This window comes from Oncorhynchus mykiss, chromosome 19 (assembly GCF_057628025.1).
Source record: "Oncorhynchus mykiss isolate SJ-2025 chromosome 19, ASM5762802v1, whole genome shotgun sequence".
Lineage (NCBI taxonomy): Eukaryota > Metazoa > Chordata > Actinopteri > Salmoniformes > Salmonidae > Oncorhynchus > Oncorhynchus mykiss.
The window spans coordinates 38,725,529-38,752,289 of record NC_143040.1 but is presented as its reverse complement, the minus strand read 5'-3'; the positions used below and the strand labels follow the sequence as shown (position 1 = coordinate 38,752,289).

General features: G+C 41.5%; 1 protein-coding gene across 1 annotated transcript in view; it reads right to left on the bottom strand.

The window, feature by feature from the left end:
• Positions 1–26,391, bottom strand: part of LOC110497639 (cation channel sperm-associated auxiliary subunit beta) — a 42,676-nt gene extending 16,285 nt beyond the window's left edge. Inside the window, exons 1-13 of the mRNA XM_021573883.3 lie at positions 25,893–26,391; positions 24,655–24,721; positions 20,034–20,182; positions 19,636–19,785; positions 19,446–19,500; positions 14,163–14,282; positions 11,218–11,370; positions 10,102–10,191; positions 9,519–9,649; positions 7,280–7,312; positions 7,112–7,178; positions 6,963–7,009; positions 6,725–6,877 (exon numbers count right to left, since the gene is read on the bottom strand). Coding sequence (XP_021429558.3) covers positions 6,725–6,877; positions 6,963–7,009; positions 7,112–7,178; positions 7,280–7,312; positions 9,519–9,649; positions 10,102–10,191; positions 11,218–11,370; positions 14,163–14,282; positions 19,446–19,500; positions 19,636–19,785; positions 20,034–20,182; positions 24,655–24,721; positions 25,893–25,919 — 1,242 coding nt within the window. The 5' untranslated portion in view covers positions 25,920–26,391. The remainder of the gene's footprint in view (positions 1–6,724; positions 6,878–6,962; positions 7,010–7,111; positions 7,179–7,279; positions 7,313–9,518; positions 9,650–10,101; positions 10,192–11,217; positions 11,371–14,162; positions 14,283–19,445; positions 19,501–19,635; positions 19,786–20,033; positions 20,183–24,654; positions 24,722–25,892) is intronic.
• Between the last annotated feature and the right edge of the window lie 370 nt (positions 26,392–26,761).

The following is a 26,761-nucleotide window of genomic DNA, read 5'->3' as shown; positions in this document are numbered from 1 at the left end:
TTGCTGCGATTACAGCTGTAAGTCGCTTGGGGTGTGTCTCTATCAGTTTTACACATCGAGAGACTGACATTTTTTCCCATTCCTCCTTGCAAAACAGCTCGAGCTCAGTGAGGTTGGATGGAGAGCATTTGTGAACAGCAGTTTTCAGTTCTTTCCACAGATTCTCGATTGGATTCAGGTCTGGACTTTGACTTGGCCATTCTAACACCTGGATATGTTTATTTTTGAACCATTCCATTGTAGACTTTGCTTTATGTTTTGGATCATTGTCTTGTTGGAAGACAAATCTCCGTCCCAGTCTCAGGTCTTTTGCAGACTCCATCAGGTTTTCTTCCAGAATGGTCCTGTATTTGGCTCCATCCATCTTCCCATCAATTTTAACCATCTTCCCTGTCCCTGCTGAAGAAAAGCAGGCCCAAACCATGATGCTGCCACCACCATGTTTGACAGTGGGGATGGTGTGTTCAGTGTGATGAGCTGTGTTGCTTTTACGCCAAACATAACGTTTTGCATTGTTGCCAAAAAGTTCAATTTTGGTTTCATCTGACCAGAGCACCTTCTTCCACATGTTTGGTGTGTCTCCCAGGTGGCTTGTGGCAAACTTTAAACAACACTTTTTATGGATATCTTTAAGAAATGGCTTTCTTCTTGCCACTCTTCCATAAAGGCCAGATTTGTGCATTATACGACTGATTGTTGTCCTATGGACAGCGTCTCCCACCTCAGCTGTAGATCTCTGCAGTTCATCCAGAGTGATCATGGGCCTCTTGGCTGCATCTCTGATCAGTCTTCTCCTTGTATGAGCTGAAAGTTTAGAGGGACGGCCAGGTCTTGGTCGATTTGCAGTGGTCTGATACTCCTTCCATTTCAATATTATCGCTTGCACAGTGCTCCTTGGGATGTTTAAAGCTTGGGAAATCTTTTTGTATCCAAATCCGGCTTTAAACTTCTTCACAACAGTATCTCGGACCTGCCTGGTGTGTTCCTTGTTCTTCATGATGCTCTCTGCCCTTTTAACGGACCTCTGAGACTATCACAGTGCAGGTGCATTTATACGGAGACTTGATTACACACAGGTGGATTGTATTTATCATCATTAGTCATTTAGGTCAACATTGGATCATTCAGAGATCCTCACTGAACTTCTGGAGAGAGTTTGCTGCACTGAAAGTAAAGGGGCTGAATAATTTTGCACGCCCAATTTTTCAGTTTTTGATTTGTTAAAAAAGTTTGAAATATCCAATAAATGTCGTTCCACTTCATGATTGTATCCCACTTGTTGTTGATTCTTCACAAAAAAAATACAGTTTTATATCTTTATGTTTGAAGCCTGAAATGTGGCAAAAGGTCGCAAAGTTCAAGGGGGCCGAATACTTTCGCAAGGCACTGTATTTGGACAAAGTCACTTATAGTGTATTAAAGGAGTCAAAAGTTTAGTATTTGGTCCCATATTCCTAGCACAGAATGACCACATCAAGATTGTGACTCTACAAAGTTGTTGGATGCATTTGCAGTTTGTTTTCATTTTGTTTTGGATTATGTTGTACCCAATAGAAATGAATGATAAATAATGTTTGTGTCATTTTACTCTCCCCTACCTAATGCTGCGTTCGTAACGAAGTGGGAAGTGGGAATTTACCACATGCAACTGGGAAAAATCCACTTGAAAGGCCCTCTAACTGGTAATTACTAGTGGGAAACGTGTCTATCATCCCTCATGCTGGCCTCTGACGTCACCTACTAAGGAAATTACCTTGGCAGTTAAATGTAACAACAAAACATTAGAAAAAACAATCTATTAATATGGTTTTTGAACTCTATAATTTGTTTACCAGCATGATAGCTATTTGTGATTGATGTTGCTTATTGGCCATTAGCCAATTGGCATTTCCCAACCATTTCATAGCGCGTGAATGCATTCAACTGGTATTTACGACTTCACAACTTGTTAATTCCCACCTTCCAAATGGTTATGAACGCAGCTTTGTATTTAATATATTGGGTTTAAAACGTAACATTATACTAGATAATCCACACATGTACCGTAAAAGGTACCGCTCAGTAACATGTGAGTTCCTATATGTACCTCTGAAGTTACCTGATGTGTACCTTTGACCTTTTTGTACACCAGCGAAGGGATATACCACAACCAGACTCTTATTTTTGAGAGTGTGTGGATATACAGTATGTTTAACCATCTGGTGGTATTGCTGAGACATTAATGCACTCCAGATCAAAAGGTTGCAAGTTCAAATCACAAGAGCATTTACGCACTTAGGGCTAGATTCTATCAGATCCGTGCTAGTGGACAACCACATAGTGTTTTGTGGTGGGCGATGTCGGAGCTGGAACAGCTGGCAAATCCACAAGCGTCTCCTGGCTTTATACCAGAATCAGAAATTGCCATTGGCTGCACAGAGCTGCATTAAGAGAAATCCCATGCAGCTTTGTTTACAAGTTGAAACACTGGAATGTGATATAAATATGAATGAAAATATGATTTTCTTTAATGATTTTCAATTTTAGTGTCATCGTTTCTATATAGCCTACACTTTATTATTCTGAACTCTTATTCTGAGCCGCTCACCAATTTGACAGCTCTAATGTAGTAACATCTCTGACACCGTCAAAACACCAGCTATGTGGCTGTCGGCTATCGTTTGCTTATGCTGTTCATGCTTGTAGTGAAGAGGGCTACAAGCAGGAGGCTGAAAAGATTCAGCATGGGCCCTCAGGTCCTCAAAACCTTCTACAGCTGTACCATTCAGAGCATCCTGACTGGCTGCATCACCACTTGGTATGGCAACTGTTAGGCATCTGATCGCAAGGAACTACAGAGGGTAGTGCGTACGGCCCAGTACATCACTGGGGCCAAGCTCCCTGCCATCCAGGACCTCTATACCAGGCGGTGTCAGAGGAAGGTCCTAAAATGTCAGACACCAGCCACCCAACTCATAGACTGCATGGCAAGCAGTACCGATGCACCAAGTCTAGAACCAACAGGACCCTGAACAGCTTATACCCAAAAGCCATACAACTGATAAATAGTTAGTTAAATAGTTAACCAAATTAGCTACCCGGATGATCTGAATTGACCCTTTTTGCTCTAACTTTTTTTGACTCATCACATATGCTGCTGCTACTATTTACTATCTGTCATTTTTATTCCTAGTTATATGTAAAAAATACCTCAATTACCTCGTACCCCTGCACATGGACTCAGTACAGGTACCCCTTGTATATAGTCATCATTACTGATTGTGTATCTATTATTACGTGTTTAACTTTTAAATGATTTATCTATTTACTTTCTCTCTGCATTGTTGGGAAGGGACCTTAAGGAAGCACCCCTGTTGTTTACAAAAAAATGTGACTAACACAATTTAATTTTGATTTGATTGAATCTAGGCCTTTAGGTCAAGTGTCCCTGAGCACTTTTACTTTTTAGTTTTAATCGCACAATTATCGACTTGATTCTGGGCAACTTTTAGCAATATTTTTTATTTTTATGTTTAGCTCACATAATATAATTGAAAGTACGCATTAAGGTGTCTGAAATAGAATACATGTGTCAAAAACAAATGTAGACATTCTTAAATGCATTTCTATAGCTTCCAAAATATATGTTTTTACAATGGAGGAGGAGTACCAAGATGGCTGCGCGGTGGCTTCAATACATAGCCCCCTGTCAGTCATCCAGGGTTTATACACATCATTGGTTGTTCTCCACCAATCTCTATTCGCCAGATTGAGCCATGAGTTCTAATCAGTGGAGGCTGGTGGGAGGAGCAAGGAGGACGGGCTCATTGTAATGGATGGAATGGAATTAATGGAACGTTATCAAACACATCAAACATATGGAAACCACATGTTTGACTTCGTTCCATATATTCAATTTCAGCCATTACAATGAACCCGTCCTCCTATAGCTCCTCCCACCAGCCCCCACTGGTTCTAATTATTGATGCTAGGGGTTCCGTGGCTAAAGCAAATAAATAACTGGGCAGAGGGCATCCCTGTCATGTGCCTCTTGATAACCTAAATGGATCAGAGATTTGTCCATTTGTTCGTATAGCTCACATGTGAAAACATGTGTTTTTGAAACACTTCACATGTGATCACGTGTTTTCAAATGCGCATTTCCATATGTTATCGCTGTTCAGCTAAAATATGACCCCACCTGGGATTTGACATCACAACCTCTGGATTTGAGGTACGCTGATCTTTCTAGTGTGCCACACATTCATTAACTATTATACATCTCTGCACTTAGCAAAAGAGTGCCATCTGCACTGCTATTTTAGTTATCAGTTATTCAGAATATTCTCTCATCGTTGATTTCATATAATTATTTCAGCCGTTTGAGAGTTTTCTGTATAGTTTTTCTAATGATGGTGGTGCATATTATTCTGTTTTACGTTACTCCTGAATCACTATGATAAATATAATTGTTTATCTTGAGTGCATTTACTTTAAAGTCCAAAGTGTAGGAATACAGATTAAATCAGTTACTGATACAGATATGGTGGCGTATGTGAAAGGTTATGTGATCACATGGGAAAATCCACATGGAAATGTGGGGAAACTTCAATATTTATTCTGCCGATTCTGTTGAAAAGCATTTCTTAAACAGAAGCAAACTGAATGAAACGGGGATACACATACCTGAATTTGTCCAATATAAACTCTTGTTTGCAACTGTTGGACTAATGATTACACCCTAGATCTGCTAGATGTAGGCAGGAGTGTGCAAGCCGGTATTGAATGTGTCACTGTCTGTCATTACTCAACTTTTTCTCTCGATCTGTGCACCTCTGTCGTAAACCTTCATTCATAGGCCAGGTTGTAGCAACCTCATGATGGGTATAGAGAAAATGTGAGTATCATGTAGGAAACTAAACCTATCTGGGTGAATGGAATATGAATAACAGTCATCCAATATGCTGTAATAGAAATAAGGCCATGTTCATAAATCATCCTCCCTCATCTTAAACAGTAATACTTTTTAGCCAATTAAGCTAAAAGATCAACTTTAAAACATTCAGGCTATCCTAACTTCCAATTCTTAAAAACGTGTATAAATTAAAACTATATAAATTTGCATACATTTGCATGAAATAACTCACCGACAGTAACTCTTGAAACATTCAAGCTAGAGACACCAAACCAACTTTATCATGTTCAAGTTATCCTAACTTCAAATTCTTAAAAACTTTGATCAACTATAATCATATAACTTAACAATAATTATATAAATGTGCATACATTTGCATAAAATAACCAACCCACAGTAAGTCCTGAACCATTCAAGATAGACACCAAACCAACTTTCACATGTTTGGCTATCCTAACTTCAAATTCTATAACACATTATAGTGTATTTTCTGTAAGCCAGCGACAAATAATAATAATAATAATCTCAATTTAATCAATTTTAAATGCAGGCTGTAACACAACAAAATCTGGAAAAAGTCAAGGGGTGTAACTACTTTCTGAAGGCACTGTAATGTTTATTTATCTGAGAATTTTGAATTGTCAAGAGGTGCAAAACAAGGTTTCCCTCTATCACTGAATGGATTTCTTAAGGCCATTGAATTGTTAGCAATAAAAATCAGATCCAATTATAAAATTAAGGGGATTGAAATGAATGGGTTAGATACAAATGTATGCCGATGATTCAAGTTCAGACTTCTAGGTTCGGCCTTCTAGGCAGAGTTGCAAAGTAAAGCCATATCTCAGACTGGCCAATAAAAAGAAAAGATTAAGATGGGCAAAAGAACACAGACACTAGAGGAACTCTGCCTAGAAGGCCAGCATCCCGGAGTCACCTCTTCACAGTTGACATTGAGACTGGTGTTTTGCGGGTACTATATAATGAAGCTGCCAGTTGAGGACTTGTGAGGCATCTGTTTCTCAAACTAGACACACTAATGTACTTGTCCTCTAGCTCAGTTGTGCACTGGGGCCTCCCACTCCTCTTTCTATTCTGGTTAGAGACAGTTTGCGCTGTTCTGTGAAGGGAGTAGCACACAGTGTTGTATGACATCTTCAGTCTCTTGGCAATTTCTCGCATGGAATAGCATTCATTTCTCAGAAAAAGAATAGACTGACGAGTTTCAAAAGAAAGTTCTTTGTTTCTGGCCATTTTGAGCCTGTAATCGAACCCACAAATGCTGATGCTCCAGATACTCAACTAGTCTAAAGGCCAGTTGTATTGCTTCTTTAATCAGCACAACAGTTTTCAGCTGTGCTAACATAATTGCAAAAGGGTTTTCTAATAATCAATTAGCCTTTAAAATGAAAAACTTGGATTAGCTAACACAACGTGCCATTGGAACACAGGAGTGATGGTTGCTGATAATGGGCTTTTAATGTAGATACCCCATTAAAAGTCTGCCGTTTCCAGCTACAATAGTAATTTACAATATTAACTATGCCTACACTGTATTTTATGTTATTTTAATGGACAAAAAAGGTGATTTTCTTTAAAAAACAAGGACATTTCTAAGTGACCCCAAACTTTTGAACGGTAGTGTATTTGGATTTGTTTATACACTTTTTTGGTTACTACATGATTCCATTTCTGTTATTTCATAGTTTTGATGTTTTCACTTATTATTCTACAATGTAGAAAATAGTAAAAATATAGAAAAAACCCTGGAATGAGTAGGTGTGTCCAAACGTTTGACTGGTACTGTGTATAAAGACAATATAGAAAAGGTACCTCAGTGTGTGAGAGCAGTAGGCCAGTGTGTTGGTGACGGTCATGGAGGAAGGACAGGTAACGGTGTTTGGGGTTCTTCGCGATGTCAACAGCGGAGGCCTGGCACAGGAACCACCTCGTGAAGGGGTACTTACTGTACACACACCTAGAATGCTGTCATTGAGAAGCTCCGGTTGAAACACAAGGATAGACATTTGTATAATATCCATTATAAACAAACCCCCTCAATCACACCTACCAGGTTTTCACCTTCTCCTTCATTGGAAATCAAACTGAGTGTGTCATCTAATCAAGAGAGAAAACAGTTTGAAACGGGCTTCCACAACGACAAAAAACATGTTATGAATCCGTATGGTTAATTTATTGGAGGTCATGATAAAGCCATACCACTGAAATAGATGCGATCTGTCACACATTGAGAGGAAAACCACAAGGTGGTGGCAGAGTAGTCCATCTAAGATAGAGAAACACAATGACTTGTTAACTGTTTTCTTGGGAGGCACTCTGCCCCTACTATATCTGAGAATAGCTTGAACAACTGACATGTTTACAGACCTGAGCCAGTGCAGGGAGGAACAGCAAGGTGAACTGTAATATTCAGAGGCAAAGATCAGTACCACAACACAAACTGTTCAGATAAACTATTTATTGACTAGTAAGGACCATAAAGAATGTTCATGCCAATCAAATGGCTCTGCGCACAAAGTCAAATAAAATGTTATTTGTCACATGCGCAAAATACAACAGAGCCAGTGAAATGCTTACTTACAAGCCCTTAACCAACAATGCAGTTTAAAGAAAAATACCTACAAAAAAAAGAAATAAAAGTAACAAATAATTAAAGAGGAGCAGTAAAATAACAATAGCGAGGCTATATACAGGGGGTACCGGTACAGAGTCAATGTGCGGTGGCACCGGTTAGTCGAGGTAATTAAGGTAATATATACATGTGGGTAGAGTTATTAAAGTGATTTATGCATAGATAATAAGAGAGAGTAGCAGCAGCGTAAAGGGGGGGGGGGGGGGGGTGCAAGTAGTCTTGGTAGCCATTTGATTAGATGCTCAGTAGTTTTATGGCTTGGGGGAAGGAGCTGTTTAGAAGCCTCTTGGACCTAGACTTGGCGCTCCGGTACCGCTTGCCGTGCAATTAGCAGAGAGAACAGTCTAGGACTAGGGTTGCTGGAGTCTGACAATTTTTAGGGCCTTCCTCTGACACCGCCTGGTATAGAGGTCTTGGATGGCCCTTGTCCATTTGCTCTCTTGCTCTCATGCATGTTTCAGTGTTACATGTCTCGAAGCAAGCATAGAAGTAATTTAGCTCGTCTGGTAGGCTCATGTCACTGGGCAGCTCTCAGCTGTGCTTCCCTTTGTAGTCTGTAATAGTTTGCAAGCCCTGCCACAGCCAATGAGCGTTGTAGCCGGTGTAGTATGTTTCGATCTTAGTCCTGTATTGATGCTTGCCTGTTTGATGGTTCGGTGGGGGCATAGTGGGATTTCTTATAGGCTTCCGGGTTATAGTCCCGCTCCTTGAAAGTGGCAGCTCTACCCTTTAGCTCTGTGCGGATATTGCATGTAATCCATGGTTTCTGGTTGGGGTATGTACGTACAGTCACGGTGGGGACGACGTCACCAATGCACTTATTGATGAAGCCAGTGACTGATGTAGTGTACTTCTCATTGCCATTGGAAGAATCCCAGAACATATTCCAGTCTGTGCTAGCAAAACAGACCTGTAGCTTAGCATCTGCTTCATCTGAACACTTTTTTATTGACCGAGTCACTGGTGCTTCCTGCTTTAATATTTGCTTGTAAGCAGGAATCAGGAGGATAGAATTATTGTCAGATTTGCCAAATGGAGGGCGAGGGAGAGCTTTGTACGCGTCTCTGTGTGTGGAGTAAAGGTGGTCTAGAGTTTTTTCCCTCTGGTTGCACATTTAACATGCTGATCGAAATTAGGTAAAACTGATTTAAGGTTCCCTGCATTAAAGTCCCCGGCCACTAAGAGCTCCGCCTGTGGATGAGCGCTTTCCTGTTTGCTTATAGCTGTATACAGCTCATTGAGTGCAGTCTTAGTGGCAGCATCGGTCTGTAGTGGTATGTAGACAGCTACAAAAATACAGATGAAAACTCTCTAAGTAGAAAGTATGGTCTACAGCTTATCATCAGGTACTCTACCTCAGACTTCCTTAGATATCGAGCACCAGCTGTTGTTTACAAATATACATTGACCGCCACCCCTTGTCTTACCAGAGACGGCTATTCTATCCTGCCGGTACAGTGTATAGCCCTCCAGCTGTATGTTACTCATGTCGTTGTTCAGCCACGACTCAGTGAAACATAAGATATTACAGTTTTTAATGTCCCGTTGGTAGGATAGAGTTCGTCCAATTTATTATCCAGCGATTGTATAGCAAAGGCAGATTAGCCACTCGTCGGCGGATCCTCACAAGGCACCCCGATCTCTTTCCGGGATACCTCTTCCGTCTTTTTCTCCTGCGAATGATGGGGATGAGGTTTCTGTTCGGGTGTCTGGAGTAAATCCCTCTTGTCCGACTCATTAAAGAGAAATTCTTCGTCCAGTTCAAGGTGAGTAATCGCTGTTCTGATTTCCTGAAGCTCTTTTCGGTCATAAGAGACGGTAGCAGCAACACTATGTACAAAATGTGTTCCACAAAATGCAAAAAAAGCGAACAAAATAGCACGGTAGGTTAATTAAGAGCTCATAAAAAAGCAGCCACCCCCCAGTGCCATCTTTAATGGTGTAAATTAGTGTGTGTGTGTGTGTGTCTAGTACATTGAGAGGGCCTGTGACAGGGGAAAGGAGATCCTGGCTGATGAAGAGCCCCCGGTTGGTCAGCAGGAACAGGTGACAGTTGGTCAGCTTCAGGTCCACGATGGAGATCCCCGCACAGCCAGACACACACACTGTGGAGATAGCAGGTCAGTTACACACACACACACACACGCACACGCACGCACACACACACACACACACACACACACACACACAGACAGTGGGGGATCAGTAAGTCAGAAAAAGTTAGTTCCCTTCACAGCCAGACACACACACTGTGGAACATCAAGAGACTGGTCAGCAGCCAGACACACACACTGTAGAGGAAAATGAGAACAGCCATTAAGGCCCTTTTCAAGCGATCTCTCAGCTCGGCTCACCTTGGGTGTGTGAAAATGGTATTAGAGTCATTAATAACCAAATAATACAGGACCGGCTAAAGACAATGCACTGAAAACTACTGTACAACACACTCACTCACTGTATCGTTGTGTATCAAACAGCAGAATAAGGGATGTTGAAATACAATTCTAAGTAATACAGTATATATCAAAGCTGCAACGTGATAGATAAGATGCTCTACCTTCATTGATCAAGCTACATAGTGATCTTGTGGCGTTGAACCATCGTCCCTGAGCGGTGAAGGCAGATCTGGTGACACTGAGAATCACCCCTACAGTTACAATGGGAGAGGACAGAAGACCTCAATAATGATCACTGACAAAGTCCTATGAATGAGTACAAGCAGGGGTAGAATTGAATTGGAATGTTTGAGAACTGAGATCCCCATGTGAAACTAATTTTAACAAGTGCAAATTGCTTTCAAGCTAAATGACCTGTGATGTTACAGTGATTTTTCTTCTAATTCTACCCCTGCGCAAAAGCATCCATTTTTGGATCAGTGGCCAGGCAGGCAGGCATCGAGGCATTCAGTTAATGTTCGATTGACCGTTACAACGGGCAAAACGAGTGACCTAAGTGACTTTGAGCGTGGTATGATCGTCAGGCGAGCCGGTATCTCAGAAACGCCCACCCTCCGGGGCTTTTCACGCACGACAGTGTCTATGCTTTACCAAGAATTGGTAAACATCAAGTCAGCGGCAGTACTGTGGGCGAAAACAGCTTGTTGATGAGAGAGGTCGAACGAGAATGGCAAGAATCGTGCAAGCTAACAGGCGGGCCACAAACAGACAAATAACGGCTCAGTACAGATGTGGTGTGTAGAACGGCATCTCGGAACACACAACCCGTCAATCCTTGTCATGGATGGAAAAACATTGCCTGGAACACTGACAGCGACTTCAGTTTACTTGAGTGGCCTTCGCAGTCCCCAGACCTCAAATGAACAGAGCATCTTTGGGATGAGATGGAACGGGCTGTTAGCAGCATGAATGTACCGCCGTCCAATCTGCAGCAACTCTGTGATGCCATCGCGTCAGCCTGGACCAACATCGCTGTAAAACGTTTCTGACGCCATGTAGAATGCCTGAAGAATTCAGGCTGTTCTGAAGGCAAAGGTGGATCCGAACCTAGGGTGTACCTAATAAACTGGCTGGTGAGTGTATACACAGGGCACATCAATGGCCTGTTTGTCTCCAGTTAGTTCTCTATAGTTAAAGTATGTTCTGTTTGTCATAACATGTTTGTGTGTGTGTGTGTGTGTGTGTGTGTGTGTGTGTATACAGTATGTCTTCCTCACCTGTGTGTCCTCCTGGAGCGAAGACAGGTGCCAGCACGGCCACATCACCGGCACAGGGACTCTGGCTGACCTGTAGTTGCAGGACCCGGTGGAGATGTGGTTCAATGATACGAGACGACAACTCCTCCCCTATCGTCCACTGCAGGATGGGCTCTAAGGGAGAGATGCCATGGCCAATGTAATTCTGACAAACTTATTGAAATTCACACTCATACTGCTAAGATACAACCTTAAAAGGGCAATCATTAGTTGAAACAATAACAATGTGAACACATCTGTTTTGTTAAAAAGCTGAGGGATGGGCCTGGAGAAATGTAACCACTCTCAAATTCATAGAGAGCTATGTATACAAGGACTGCCCATCGAAGATATCAACATTGTTGTTTTAAGCATGTTTTAAGGCTATACAGTGTTTTTATTTTTTACAATGTTTACACATTTGAGTAAAACAAGCTTATAATTTGGGTTCTGATGGGCTTTGACAGTTGAACTAAGCACGGGGCATTTATAAGTTATATTCTTCAAGAATCAATGGGTATACAGTGGGGCAAAAAAGTATTTATTCAGCCACCAATTGTGCAAGTTCTCCCACTTAAAAAGATGAGAGAGGCCTGTAATTTTCATCATAGGTACACTTCAACTATGACAGACAAAATAAGAAAAAAAATCCAGAAAATCACATTGTAGGATTTTTAATACATTTATTTGCAAATTATGGTGGAAAATAAGTATTTGGTCACCTACAAACAAGCAAGATTTTTGGCTCTCACAGACCTGTAACTTCTTCTTTAAGAGGCTCCTCTGTCCTCCACTCGTTACCTGTATTAATGGCACCTGTTTGAACTTATTATCAGAATAAAAGACACCTGTCCACAACCTCAAACAGTCACACTCCAAACTCCACTATGGCCAAGACCAAAGAGCTGCCAAAGGACACCAGAAACAAAATTGTAGACCTGCACCAGGCTGGGAAGACTGAATCTGCAATAGGTAAGCAGCTTGGTTTGAAGAAATCAACTGTGGGAGCAATTATTAGGAAATGGAAGACATACAAGACCACTGATAATCTCCCTCGATCTGGGGCTCCACACAAGATCTCACCCCGTGGGGTCAAAATGATCACAAGAACGGTGAGCAAAAATCCCAGAACCACACGGGGGGACCTAGTGAATGACCTGCAGAGAGCTGTGACCAAAGTAACAAAGCCTACCATCAGTAACACACTACGATGCCAGGGACTCAAATCCTGCAGTGCCAGACGTGTCCCCCTGCTTAAGCCAGTACATGTCCAGGCCCGTCTGAAGTTTGCTAGAGAGCATTTGGATGATCCAGAAGAAGATTGGGAGAATGTCATATGGTCAGATGAAACCAAAATATAACTTTTTGGTAAAAACTCAACTCGTCATGTTTGGAGGACAAAGAATGCTGAGTTGCATCCAAAGAACACCATACCTACTGTGAAGCATGGGGGTGGAAACATCATGCTTTGGGGCTGTTTTTCTGCAAAGGGACCAGGACGACTGATCTGTGTAAAGGAAAGAATGAATGGGGCCATGTATCGTGAGATTTTGAGTGAAAACCTCCTTCCATCAGCAAGGGCATTGAAGATGAAACGTGGCTGGGTCTTTCAGCATGACAATGATCCCAAACACACCGCCCGGGCAACGAAGGAGTGGCTTCTTAAGAAGCATTTCAAGGTCCTAGAGTGGCCTAGCCAGTCTCCAGATCTCAACCCCATAGAAAATCTTTGGAGGGAGTTGAAAGTCCGTGTTGCCCAGCAACAGCCCCAAAACATCACTGCTCTAGAGGAGATCTGCATGGAGGAATGGGCCAAAATACCAGCAACAGTGTGTGAAAACCTTGTGAAGACTTACAGAAAACGTTTGACCTCTGTCATTGCCAACAAAGGGTACATAACAAAGTATTGAGATAAACTTTTGTTATTGACCAAATACTTATTTTCCACCATAATTTGCAAATAAATTCATAAAAAATCCTACAATGTCATAGTTGAAGTGTACCTATGATGAAAATTACAGGCCTCTCTCATCTTTTTAAGTGGGAGAACTTGCACAATTGGTGGCTGACTAAATACTTTTTTGCCCAACTGTATATCATTCATTTGTAAGTCTAAAAATGGATGTATCAACTGCAGATTGTCCCTTTTCATTTGTTTTACATTTACCCCCCAATTGTCCCATCGCTGCAACTCCCCTATGATGGTCAAGAGCCATGTGTCCTCCAAAACACAACCCTTCCAAGCCACACTGCTTCTTGACAAACTGCTTGCTTTACCCGGAAGCTAGCCACACCAATGTGTTGGAGGAAACACTTTCAAGGTGGCGACCGCAGTCAGCTTGCAGGCACCGGGCTCGCCACAAGGAGTCGCTATAGCGTGATAGGACAAGGAAATCCCAGCCGGCCAAACCCTTCCCTAAACCACACAACGCTGGGCCAATTGTGTGCCACCTCATGCGTCTCCAGGTCACGGCCAGCTGTGACACAGCCTGGGATCAAACCTGGGTCTGTAGTGATGCCTCTTGCACTGCCATGCAGCGCCTTAGACTGCTGCGCCACTCGGGAGGCCCCAGAATGCCCCTTTAATGTAAGTCTAACTGACTTACAAACTGTAAGTCGCTCTGGATATAAAAGCATCTGCTGAATTTAATTTAATATATCAATGTAAAATGTTAATAGGGGATAGATAGATAATATAGGAAATACTATCAATGCCTTTAACCATATTATCATTGTGGAAAACCCCATCTCTTCTCAGCTATCCGGCGTTATGATCATAAAGAAAAGATTGCCACCTAGAGGTAAACCGGCACCGCAATTAATCAGAGTACACTATTTTCTTTAGTCATTGGCAAAAATATCCAAATTCAAAACACCCAGTGTTTTGTCACAGAATCACAATAGGCCCTTCCGTCCCCTAGTCCAACCTCTGGCCACGTCCAGTAGTGTTCCCTTCAGTGTGTCCAGGATGGATCCCTTGCTGCTGAACATAGAGAAGCCATGGAACATACTGAATTCCACATACCACTCATCCACAGGTGCTGCCACTAGGGGAATGGGGGGGCGGGAGAGGAGAGACAGAGAAAGAGGTGCAGAGAGGGAGAAGACAGGTTTAAATAGGCCAATCAAGCCTGTGAAGGGCTGCTGCAAGTAGATATTGTAATAGTACATCAATATTTCAAGTAGCCTTGGTCTTCAAGTAATAGCTGGGTAGCCTGGGTACCAGTCTTTTTAGCTAACATTCCACTCCTTGGCACTCCTGTCATTTGCCAAAGAGTCTTTTCATATTTGAAGATTGAATAAAGGCCATTCTATCATTAATGAGCTTGAGATCACCTATCAGAATCCAAGATGGCGTAGCAGTCGGATGTGTGTTTGTCTTGTCCCGTGAAAATAGTCCTAGTTTTTTTTCGTATATATTTTAATCTCACTTTCCATCTACAAACTGAATATACTTTCCTGCAACCCGCCTCACCCAATGTGGTACGGATATGCTATTTTTAATACTTTAGAACCGGAACCCCAATCTGAAGCTAGCCAGATAACTAGCTACTAGCTAGTTAGCCATTGCTGCGGTCTTCACCGTTACCTTGGACACCAGCCAGCTTCAGCGCGTGCCAATACCTGCTAGTCTGCAAGCGCAATATCAACCCAGAGCATATCGGACTGCTTTTTCTCTACGGATTCCTGACGCAAGCTCTGGACCATTACGCTGGATCATGGCAGCTAGCTAGCTGCAACCGAGGGCTACTGCTGGCTAACGCCTTTGTCCCGAAGCAAGCACCAGTTAGCCTCTCCCGGCTAGCCGAAGAGGTCTACCAGCGAATTCTTGGGCTTCAATACCTCTTTTGCCAATTGGCCTGGACCCTTTATTGCCGACACGGAGCCCCGCCGATCCATTACAACTGGTCTGCCGACGTAATCGTCAGAGGTGGTTTCAACAGGCTTTTCCGTTGCGATGTTGTCAAAGACTCATCTGCTAACCCCGGCCCGCTAGCTTTCTGAATCGCTGTGTCTCCAGCTCGCCTAGCGTAGCAGCGACTACTGAACGGCTCCCTGACTCACCTATTGCTGCTCATTGGACCCTATGATCACTCGGCTACACATGCCTCTCCCTAATATCAATATTTATTTATTTAACTAGGGAAGTCAGTTAAGAACAAATTCTTATTTTCAATGACGGCCAAGGAACAGTGGGTTAACTGCCTGTTCAGGGGCATATGCCTTGTCTACTGCTGTTTCGGTTAGTTATTATTGTTTATTTCACTGTAGAGCCCCCAGTCCCGCCCAACATGCCTTAGATAGCTCTTTTGTCCAACCCCCACACACGCGGAGACCTCACCTAGCATAACTGGTGCCTCCAGAGACACCTCTCTCATCGTCACTCAATGCCTAGGTTTACCTCCACTGTACTCACATCCGACCATACCCTTGTCTGTACATTATGCCCTGAATCTATTCTACCACGCCCAGAAATCGGCTCCTTTTATTCTCTGTTCCCAACGCACTAGACGACCAGTTCTTAAAGCCTTTAGCCGTACCCTTATCCTAATCCTCCTCTGTTCTTCTGGTGATGTAAAGGTTAACCCAGGCCCTGTAGCCCCCAGCACCACACCTATTGACCCGGCGCTCTCATTCGTTGACTTCTGTAACCGTAAAAGCCTTGGTTTCATGCATGTTAACATCATAAGCCTCCTCCCTAAGTTTGTTTTATTCACTACTTTAGCACACTCCGCCAACCCTGATGTCCTAGCTGTGTCTGAATCCTGGCTTAGGAAGGCCACCAAAAATTCTGAACTACAACATTTTCTGACAAGATAGAACTGCCAAAGGGGGCGGTGTTGCAATCTACTGCAGAGCGAGCATGCAGAGTTTTGTCATACTACCCAGGTCTGTGCCCAAACAATTCGAGCTTCTACTTTTAAAAATCCACCTTTCCAGAAATAAGTCTCTCACCGTTGCCGCTTGTTATAGACCACCTTCAGCCCCCAGCTGTGCCCTGGACACCATATGTGAATTGATTGCCCCCCATCTATTTTCAGAGTGCGTACTGTTAGGTGACATAAACTGGGACATGCTTAACATCCCTACAATCTAAGCTAGATGCCCTCAATCTCACACAAATTATCAAGGAACCTACCAGGTACAACCCTAAATCCGTAACTATGGGCACCCTCATAGATATCATCCAGACCAACTTGACCTCTAAATACACCTCTTCAACCAGGATCTCAGCGATCACTGCCTCATTGCCTGTGTCCGTAATGGTTCCGCGGTCAAACGACCATCCCTCATCACTGTCAAACTCTCTCTAAAACAGATAATGACCTCATCTCGTCAGTAGAGAATGCCTGGTTGCTATTTGAAGTGCTTTCCTCACCATCTTAAATAAGCATGCCCCGTTCAAAAAATGTTGAACTAAGAACAGATATAGCCCTTGGTTCACCCCAGACTTGACTGCCCTTGACCAGCACAAAAGCATCCTTTGGCGTACTGCATTAGCATTGAATAGCCCCTGCGATATGCAAGGGAAGTCAGGGAAGTCAGAAACCAATATACACATATACACAACCAATATAAGATTAGCTTTTTCAAACAGAAATCTGCATCCTGTAGCACTAATTACACATTTTTTTGGGACACTGTAAAGTCCATGGAGCATAAGAGCACCTGCTCCCAGCTGCCCACTGCACTGAGGCTAGGAAACACTGTCACCACCGATAAATCTACGATCATCGATAATTTCAACAAGCATTTTTCTACGGCTGGCCATGCTTTCCACCTGGCTACCCCTACCACGGCCAACAGCTCTGCACCACCCGCAGCAATTTGCTCAAGCCCCCCCCCCCCACTTCTCTTTCACTCAAATCCAGACAGCTGATTTTCTGAAAGAGCTGCAAAATCTGGAACCCTACAAATCAGCTGGGCTAAAATTATCCGCTGAAAGTTTTGCAACCCCATGTTACTAGCCTGTTCAACCTCTTTCTTATCGTCTGAGATCCCCAAAGATTGGAAAGCAACTGCGGTCATCCCCCTCTTCAAAGGGGGAGACACACAAACTGTTATAGACCTATATCCATCCTGCCCTGCCTTTCTAAAGTCTTCGAAAGCCAAGTTAACAAAGAGATCACCAACCATTTCGAATCCCACCGTACCTTCTCCGCTATGCAATCTGGATTCCAAGCTGGTCATGGGTGCACCTCAGCCACGCTCAAGGTCCTAGACGATATCATAACCGCCATCGATAAAAGACAGTACTGTGCAGCCGTCTTCATCAACCAGGCCAAGGCTTTCGACTCTGTCAATCACCGCATTCTTATCAGCAGACTCAACAGCCTTGGTTTCTCAAATGACTGCCTCGCCTGGTTCACTAACTACTTCTCAGATAGAGTTCAGTGTGTCAAATCGGAGGGCCTGTTGTCCGGACCTCTGGCAGTCTCTATGGGGGTGCCACAGGGTTAAATTCTAGGGACAATTCTCTTCTCTGTATATATCAATGATGTCACTCTTGCTGCTGGTGATTCTCTGATCCAACTCTACGCAGACGACACCATTCTGTATACATCTGGCCCTTCTTTGGACACTGTTAACAAACCTCCAAACGAGCAAATGCCATTCAAAACTCCTTCTGTGGCCTCCAACTGCTTTTAAATGCTAGTAAAACTAAATGCATGCTCTTCAACCAATTGCTGCCCACTAGCATCACTACTCTGGACGGTTCTGACCTAGAATATGTGGACAACTACAAATACCTAGGTGTTTGGCTAGACTGTAAACTCTCCTTCCAGACTCACATTAAGCACCTCCAATCCAAAGTTAAATCTAGAATCGGCTTCCTATTTCGCAACAAAGCCTCCTTCATTCATGCTGCCAAACATACCCTTGTAAAACTGACTATACTACAGATCCTTGACTTCGGCGATGTAATTTACAAAATAGCCTCCAACACTCTACTCAGCAAATTGTATGTAGTCTATCACAATGCCAATCATTTTGTTACCAAAGCCCCATATAGTACCCACCACTGCGACCTGTATGCTCTTGTTGGCTGGCCCTCGCCACATATTCGTCGCCAAACCCACTGGCTCCAGGTCTTTGCTAGGTAAAGCCCAGCCTTATCTCAGCTCACTGGTCACCATAGAAACACCCAACCGTAGCACACGCTCCAGCAGGTTTATTTCACTGGTCATCACCAAAGCCAACACCTGCTTTGGCCACCTTTCCTTCCAGTTTTCTGCTGCCAATGACTGGAACGAATTGCAAAAATCACTGGAGCTGGAGACTTATATCCCCCTCTCTAACTTTAAGCATCAGCTGTCAGAGCAGCTTACCGATCACTGTACCTGTACACAGCCCATCTGTAAATAGCAAACCCAACTACCTCATCCCCATATTGTTATTTTTTTGTTGCTCTTTTGCACCCCAGTATCTCTACTTGCACGTCTATCACTCCAGTGTTAATGCTAAATTGTAATTATTTACTCTATGGCCTATTTATGCCTTCCCTCCCTAATCTTACTACATTTGCACACAATGTACATAGATTTTTCTATTGTGTTACAGACTGAATGTTTGTTTAACTTATGTGTAACTCTGTGTTGTTGTTTTTGTCGCACTGATTTGCTTAATCTTGGCCAGGTCGCAGTTGTAAATGAGAACTTTGTTCTCAACTGGCCTGCCTGTTAAATAAAGGTGATTTTATTTATATTTTTTTAAATGTTTAAGTCAGAGGATTTGATCCTGATTCGGTAACAGTCATAGCTATCCTCCAATCAAAGGTTATGCAAATATTGGAACTCGTTTTTTTAAAGCACATTTTGGAACACTTTTGGTGTCTGGTTGCTAAGCAACAGTTTGTTGTTGTCCAGATGAAAACCAGTCTGTAAAAAGTTGCTAGCTCACTTCTAAATTCCAAAACTAAATACATACTGCAATTACAATCATAAAATATCTTAGCTTTCCACTAGAAAAGTATAAAAGCTAAATGTTTATTTTTTGTACTTTGTAATTCTATTTGAGGCTCCACATGTTGTCATGGAAAATATTATATATACAATATGTTATTTCCAACAACCAATGAGCAACTCCGCTGGAAATCCAGCTGCATATTGACCGTTGAGATTCTCTTAGGCAAATGACAGGAGTGGAATGTTAGCTAAAAACTGGTACCCAGACTAATAGATCGGTTCATTAATGAGAAATAATGACACCTGTGTTGATAGTTATGTTGTATCTGGGGACGTTCACTCTCCAGGTGGATGCATTCTAACAAGCAGAGGGAAAGTACACATAACACATAAGAGGAACAGATAGAAGTAGAAAGTCATTGAATTCAAGTAATTACTGAGACCATTGATTTTGTTGTATGTACCATTTAATCCTAATCTTAGCCCATCTCACCATAATTAATTTAAAGGAGAAGGTGGCTGTGTTAGTGCTGTTATAGATGGCCATGGTGGGCAGGAGACCAGATGATGTGTAGAGCTTCAGTTGGTTCTGGTACTGTCTAGCTGAGCCGCCTGGTTTCTTCCGTAGCATGCAATCCACCACCTGGAATGAATGAGATAGAATGGCAATCACAAGGATGGACAAATTACAATGGTTTGTCCCCCCCCCCCCCCTGAAAAGTTACTTTGTACGTTTTTCATTGAACATGGCTTTTAAATCTAGAATGAGGCTTTATCTGGGTCACAGAAACTGGCCCTAAAACTATTCATCATAATTCTGGGACACAGCATTTATTCCAGGCAACACAAGGGGGCGCCAGATGTTTGATGAGAGCTGCTGGAGCAACATACCAGATTGTCCAGGCCGAGGTACAGTCGAACCCTTTTGCTATCCATATTTCCTGACACACACTGAAATAGTTTCTGTTGCTCTGGGTCATCTGGTTCATCTGTGTCATTTGGTTCATCTGTGTCATTTGGTTCATCTGTGTCATCTGGGTCTAAGTGCATCAACGTCATGTAAAGAATAAATCAAAAGAAGTCTGCCAGCTAGAAAAACAGTAATCTGTTCACATCCAATGCAAATAACAGCCCTATGTATCATCATTAAATGGTGCCTTTCTTTTCCATTAATTTGGGATTGATGCATATGTACACGCCACTACATATTTATTTGGACAGTGAAGCTAAAACGTTTCATTTGTCTCTACAGTCCAGCATTTTGGATTTAAGTTTTTAAATCATATGAGGCGCCAATACCTTTTATTTGAGGTAATTTTCATACATATGTTTTACTGTTTAGAAATGACTACATCAAGCCTGTTACTCTACAAACCTGTTGGATGCATTTGCAGTTTGTTTTGGTTGTCTTTCAGATTATGTTGTGACCAATAGAAATGAATGGTAAACAATTTATTGTGCCTTTTATTGTAAATAAGAAAATAATATGTTTCTGAATACTTCTACATTAATGTGGATGCTATCTTGATTATGGATAACCATGAATGAATCATGAATAATGATGAATGATTAAGTCCTGTGGGCAGATTCTGTGTGCAGAAAGATTATCCAAGACATGCTAACCTCTCACCATTACCAAAAATGGGGGAGGTTAGCATTTTTGTGTGAGGGGGGGGGTAAGATATTTATGCCTCTTTCTCACTCATCATTATTCATAATTCATTCATGATTATCCACAATAATCCGTCACCTAAAGTAGCAGGCATAACAAGGCGCCTGAGCGTAGTCCCCACCTACTTTTTTCAGGGGAAACAGAAGTTAGGTTGAAAATACTAAACCTCTGAAAAAAGGAAACATCCTCCTTCTTTCTGCCGACCCTGCGGAGAGTGAATAACATTCCGTAATCATGACGAGGGTATGAAGTTGATTTTGAGCCCAACCCGCAAAAATACCTCCAAATGGTACCACCTCCCAAGGCCAAACACTGAAGAGATACATTCTAGAGCAGTGAGAGAATGCTCTATAGCCTACTTTGTCTTTTTTTCACATGATTTTATTTGATATTTTATCAACAATACAAAACATCAACTACATCACTGCCCATACCCACTAACCCTCACCCCTATCTCCAGCGCACATATCACTTTCTGCCACATGGCGTCAAACTGCACGATTTGTTTCTCTCCGTCGCCCACTCACTTTACATTTTTAGATAGTAAAGCATTTGACCTTTCCATTGCGTAAACAACGGAGGTTGATTTACAGTTTTTAAGGATATGTTTTTTAAAGAGTTTTTTAAATGTAACCTTTATTTAACTGGGCAAGTCAGCTCCAAATGATTGATAAGAAATGTATTGTCCAACCCATCAGGTATCTTATGCCATGTTTTGAAATATACAGACAGACAAATTAAAGGTAAATTTACATGGTAATACTTCTTTCCAACTCCGCCCATAACTTTTGGACTTTATAAACATTCCCAGAAGGCATTAATTGTGTGCAAAGCTGTCAGAGTGAGCAAAGGACATTTGGCAACTTTGAAGAATCTCAAATATATTTTGATTTGACACTTTTTTGGTTACTACCTGATTCCATATGTGTTATTTCATAGTTTTGATGTCTTCACTATTATTCTACAATGTAGAAAATAGTAAAAATAATGAAAAACCCTGGAATGAGTAGGTGTGTCCAAACTTTTGACTAGTACTGTATGTTGTGCAGAAAAAAGTAAATTATGAATTATTTTGTCTTAGTTAAGAAAAAAAATCAGTATTACTGAAAATAAATACAAAAACATTGGGAGCCATGCCATTCTGAAGAGGTTTATTTTACCTGTAAGATTTATGGGAAGATTATTCTATTTAATTAAATCTGATTTCATATTGTTAAGTAATGGGATAAAGTTATCTTTCCTGTGCATTCGGAAAGTATTCAGACCACTTCACATTTTGTTAAGTTACAGCCTTATTCTAAAATGGATAAAATAGTTTCCCCCCCCCTCATCAATCTACCACAATACCCCATAATGACAAAGCAAAAACAGGTATCGCAAATAAAAAGATTCAAATATAACATTTACATAAGTATTCAGACCATTTACTCAGTACTTTGTTGAAGCACCGTTGGCAGCAATTACAGCCTCGGGTCTTCTTGGGTTTGACAATACAAGCTTGGCACACCTGTATTTGGAGAGTTTCTCCCATTCGTCTCTGCAGAGCCTGTCAAGCTCTGTCAGGCTGAATACTTATGTAACTGTGATACTTGAGTTTTTAAATATGCGATACCTGTTTTTGCTTTGTCATTATGGGATATTGTGTGTAGATTAACGAGGAAAAAAACAAACCAATTTAATCAATTTTAGAACAAGGCTGTAATGTAAACAAAATGTTGAAAAAGTAAAGTGTTCTGAATACTTTCCGAATGCACTGTACGTACATTGTACATACTGTACATTTTAAGAAAGACTACCACATAAGTACTGTGGTTGGTTTGGATTACCTTATAAGGTAAATAAATGTAAGTATATTGGCTGGTGAGGGTCTACTTGGGGTGAGTGGGTCCTCCAAAAGACTGAAATGGGATGAGTGGATGACCCAAGCACACCACAGAGAAGTGTCTGATGCTCTCCCAATCACCCCATCCCAATCCACTGGACATAGTTTCTCTCTATTATCACCAATAACCACCATTAAATCGCAGTTGTAATGACAAACAAGGAATAATAATACTTTGACTTCCTTTCCTATCTGTCCAGATCTCTTAATAATTTTACAAGTCATAAAAAAAAGAAGAAAAAAAAAAAAAAAAAAACATCCCAAACCCATCTCTCTGCACCACCCCATCCCTGCTCTCCCCCATTTAACCCTAACCAAGTCAAGCTTTTCCCCACCTCCCATCCTTACCCCCCCAAGCCAAGCTTGTTCCCCCTCCCATCCTTAACCCCCCAAGCCAAGCTTATCACCACCTACCCTCCTTTCCTTACCCAGCCAGGCCAAGTTTATCCCAACCTCCATCTTCTCCCCCCTCCTCTTTTCTCAAAAACACCCACACCCCTCTACACATCCTCTTACTCATCCATTCTCTTTCATTCACACACAACATATACTCCATGCCTCCGCACACCCATTCTCTCCCGCCCTCCTACACATATTCATCCTCCCTCCCTCTCCCCATCATATGCACAGACACATCCACCCATACACTCACACATCCATAGAACAATTGACAGTTATTGATTTACACTACCGGTCAAAAGTTTTAGAACACCTACTCAATCAAGGGTTTTTCTTAATTTTTTACATTGTACAATAATAGTGAAGACAACAAAACTATGAAATAACACATATGTAATCATGTAGTAACCAAAAAAAGTGTTAAACAAATCAATATATATTTTATATTTGAGATTCTTCAAATAGCCACACTTTGACTTGATTACAGCTTTGCACACTCTTGGCATTCTCTCAACCAGCTTCACCTGGAATGCTTTTCCAAAAGCCTTGGAGTTCCCACATATGCTGAGCACTTGTTGGCTGCTTTTCCTTCACACTGATGTGTGGAGACATTTCACTGGAGCTGATGTAGAAGGAAAAGCTGTGTACATTTGCAAATACTGTGCCATTTTTAGATGTACAGGGTAAAGTTGATAATTTCATAACGAGGACAGCAATCAATTTTGCGAGGCGCACTGCATGGCCCGAAGCAGAAGATTACTCTGTAAAAACCTACAATTGATCAAAACCATTCCATTTTGAGATGGGGGTGAAATCCAAAGTTGTGCCTTATATTGATTGGCTATGCCATAGCTTATTTGTAAATGATAAATATTGATTCATTACTAGCGCAAACACTTAAATTGCAAAAATTACAAGTTAATTAGTGGGTGATTTCAAAACCAAAGTGTGTGTGTGTGGGGGGGGGGGGGGCAGAAAAACAGAGGCTACATTGCCCCCCCTCCCCCTAATTTGATAGTAGTAGTGGGGTGGTAGATGCCTAGTCTCCCTTGTGGCTCTGCACAGGTGCCTACATAGTACATACACCACAGACATACATAATTTACACACAGAAGTCAGCTCAGACAGATCCAGCTCAGAGGCCCAGCTCATGGAAAATGAATGTGTTTTTGCAACAAATGTTGTGCATCGTATCGCATCAATTCGTTCTCTAATCAAACCAAATTGTTTCAAACAAACCTATCATTGCTGTATTGTATTGGAGGACATCCCTAGGGGACCAAATACATAAAGTGCTTTCATTTCTAAAGAGTAAAACATGAAAAAAAAAAAAAAAAGTGACATAATTTACTGTCTCCTCATATGGAACATGTGATCTTGAATCCAAAATGCTGGAGTATACTACAGAGCAAAATTCAACATTTTAGCTTCACTGTCCAAATAAATAAATACACACCATGCCTGGTAAGACATGGACTTATTCCCTCATTATACTTATTTTGGAGTAGAATGTCCTTTTAAAACTAGCTACTTTCTTTGACACAATGTGATCAGCTTACCTGATATGGTGGTTCCAAACTGCACCCTGACTAACAAAATGGTTATGATGAATATAACCTGGGTCACCTATACAAAAGATTAGGAAATGTCATTTGTGTCATTCATTATTAGTTAGCTACAGAACGAAATGCGTTTTCACAAGCCAAAATCTAGGTTTAGGACACATTGGGAGTCTGTACCTACACAGAGGGCTTCCTTTCGCCAGGTAGCAGGCTTTTTTCCGATAACATTTTTGTAAAACCAATAAATAAAATTGGCACCGTACAATTGTCCAGAAGAAAAAATCCCATTGCAAAATTTGCCTATTAGCTTTTTAGCCTATTCATTGACGGATTCAACAGTCTATGTACATACATTTGACTGATCATGCTTATATTGCATAATTTTGTGGAATTAACTTGGTGCATGTGTACACTATATTCCTTATGTATCTTTTTTTAAATTACACACATACAGCATACAGATAGAGACATAGAGTGGAAAATATGTCAGACTGTGCAAGAGCTACTGCTGCGCTTTCAAGACAACTGGGAACTCAGAAAAATATGAGGTCATTTCATGACGTCAGTGATCTTCAGCTCGTAAAGTCAGTGCTCCACAGGCCAGAGTTGGATGACCGTTCAAAAACATTTTTTCCCCCAGGCAGGCTTCATCAGCGCGTCACACTTCACTTTGCAACGAGCTGGAGGCTCATTTTTCAAAACATGTATTTTGAAAACATACTTAACTGTTTAAATCTTGAACGTGTTAATATATATTACGAGGCATGTCTTAGATTGCTTCAAGTTAGCCTATTAGATCTCCTCTATCCTCATTTCTCTCATTTCATCTGCCACATGAAACCGCAGTGCCCTCTCGACAATGGTGTTTTCCCGCCAATTGCATTATGGAACGAACATTCCTGCGTAGCCTACTTACTGCCTTGTGTGCATTACTGCGCTTATAATCTTAATAAATAATAGTTTATCAACTTTAAGCTACATGTTCTGATCTGTTGCATCAGACTCATGGCTTTTTAACGTTTTTGTATGAATTTGGGATCTATCTTCCCACAAATGTCCAGACTGGAATAGACAATCTTTCTCGACAAACTGACCAATATAATAGGTTGCCTAAACGTTTATACTATAGTAGATTCACATAGGATAGTGATTTTGCTGTTCATTAACTTACCCATCTTGTTGGCTGAGGAAAAGTAAATGTCGACAGTTATTTTAACTTGTTCAAAGAATTTTACCTTGATTGAAGGTCGATTAATCTCCATAGTCTGTCGCCCTACAGAGCTAGCAATTTTGCAGAGTCGTTGGTTCTGTAATTTATGTATAGTTTCAGTCAACTAGCAAAACATTTACAACTTTTTAAAATATATATTTTGCTACACTACAGATGATTGACTAGTAAGCCTTCAGGGTTGCTACCAACTGCTAACACTGAATTCTGGGATTTGTAGTGCAGACAAACTACAACCAGAGATATTAGCAAAAATAGAATAATGAGCCAGATGTTTCCCCGGCCGTTTCTACAGGAAGCTCTGGGACCAGCAGGGCCAATTTACTCATCGATGAAACATTTGATCTCAATACAATTTTCTGTTCCCCGAACTAGAATATGTTACGAACAGAGTAGATTAAGTTCTGTAGACTTGACCTGTTACTAAAGTTTATAAAAAGTGCGTTGTTTAGATGCTCATTTCAGAGTAGGCGTTCCATAACGGAAAACCACAAATATATGCAAGAACGCGCCAATAGGATCTCACTATCTCGTGCTTGTCCTGCCGACTATGATTAATTTGCTTATTTTGTGAATGGGTGGAAGGTAGCCTAGCTGTTAGTGTTTGACTAGTAACCCAGCCACAAAGGTTGATTTGCCCTTGAGCAAGGCACTTAATCTTAATTTGCTCCAGGTGTGCTGATACTGCTATGGCAGACCATATAAAGCAACACATTTCACTGTACATATCCTGTGTATGTGACAACAATAAAACAACTTATTTAAATTCTTTGATAAAGGCTAGAGAACTCACATGGAACTTTCTGAAACAGATTCTGCTATAACTGCATGCTTCACTTTCAATCACTTCTAACCTGACAACACAAAGGTACTTTT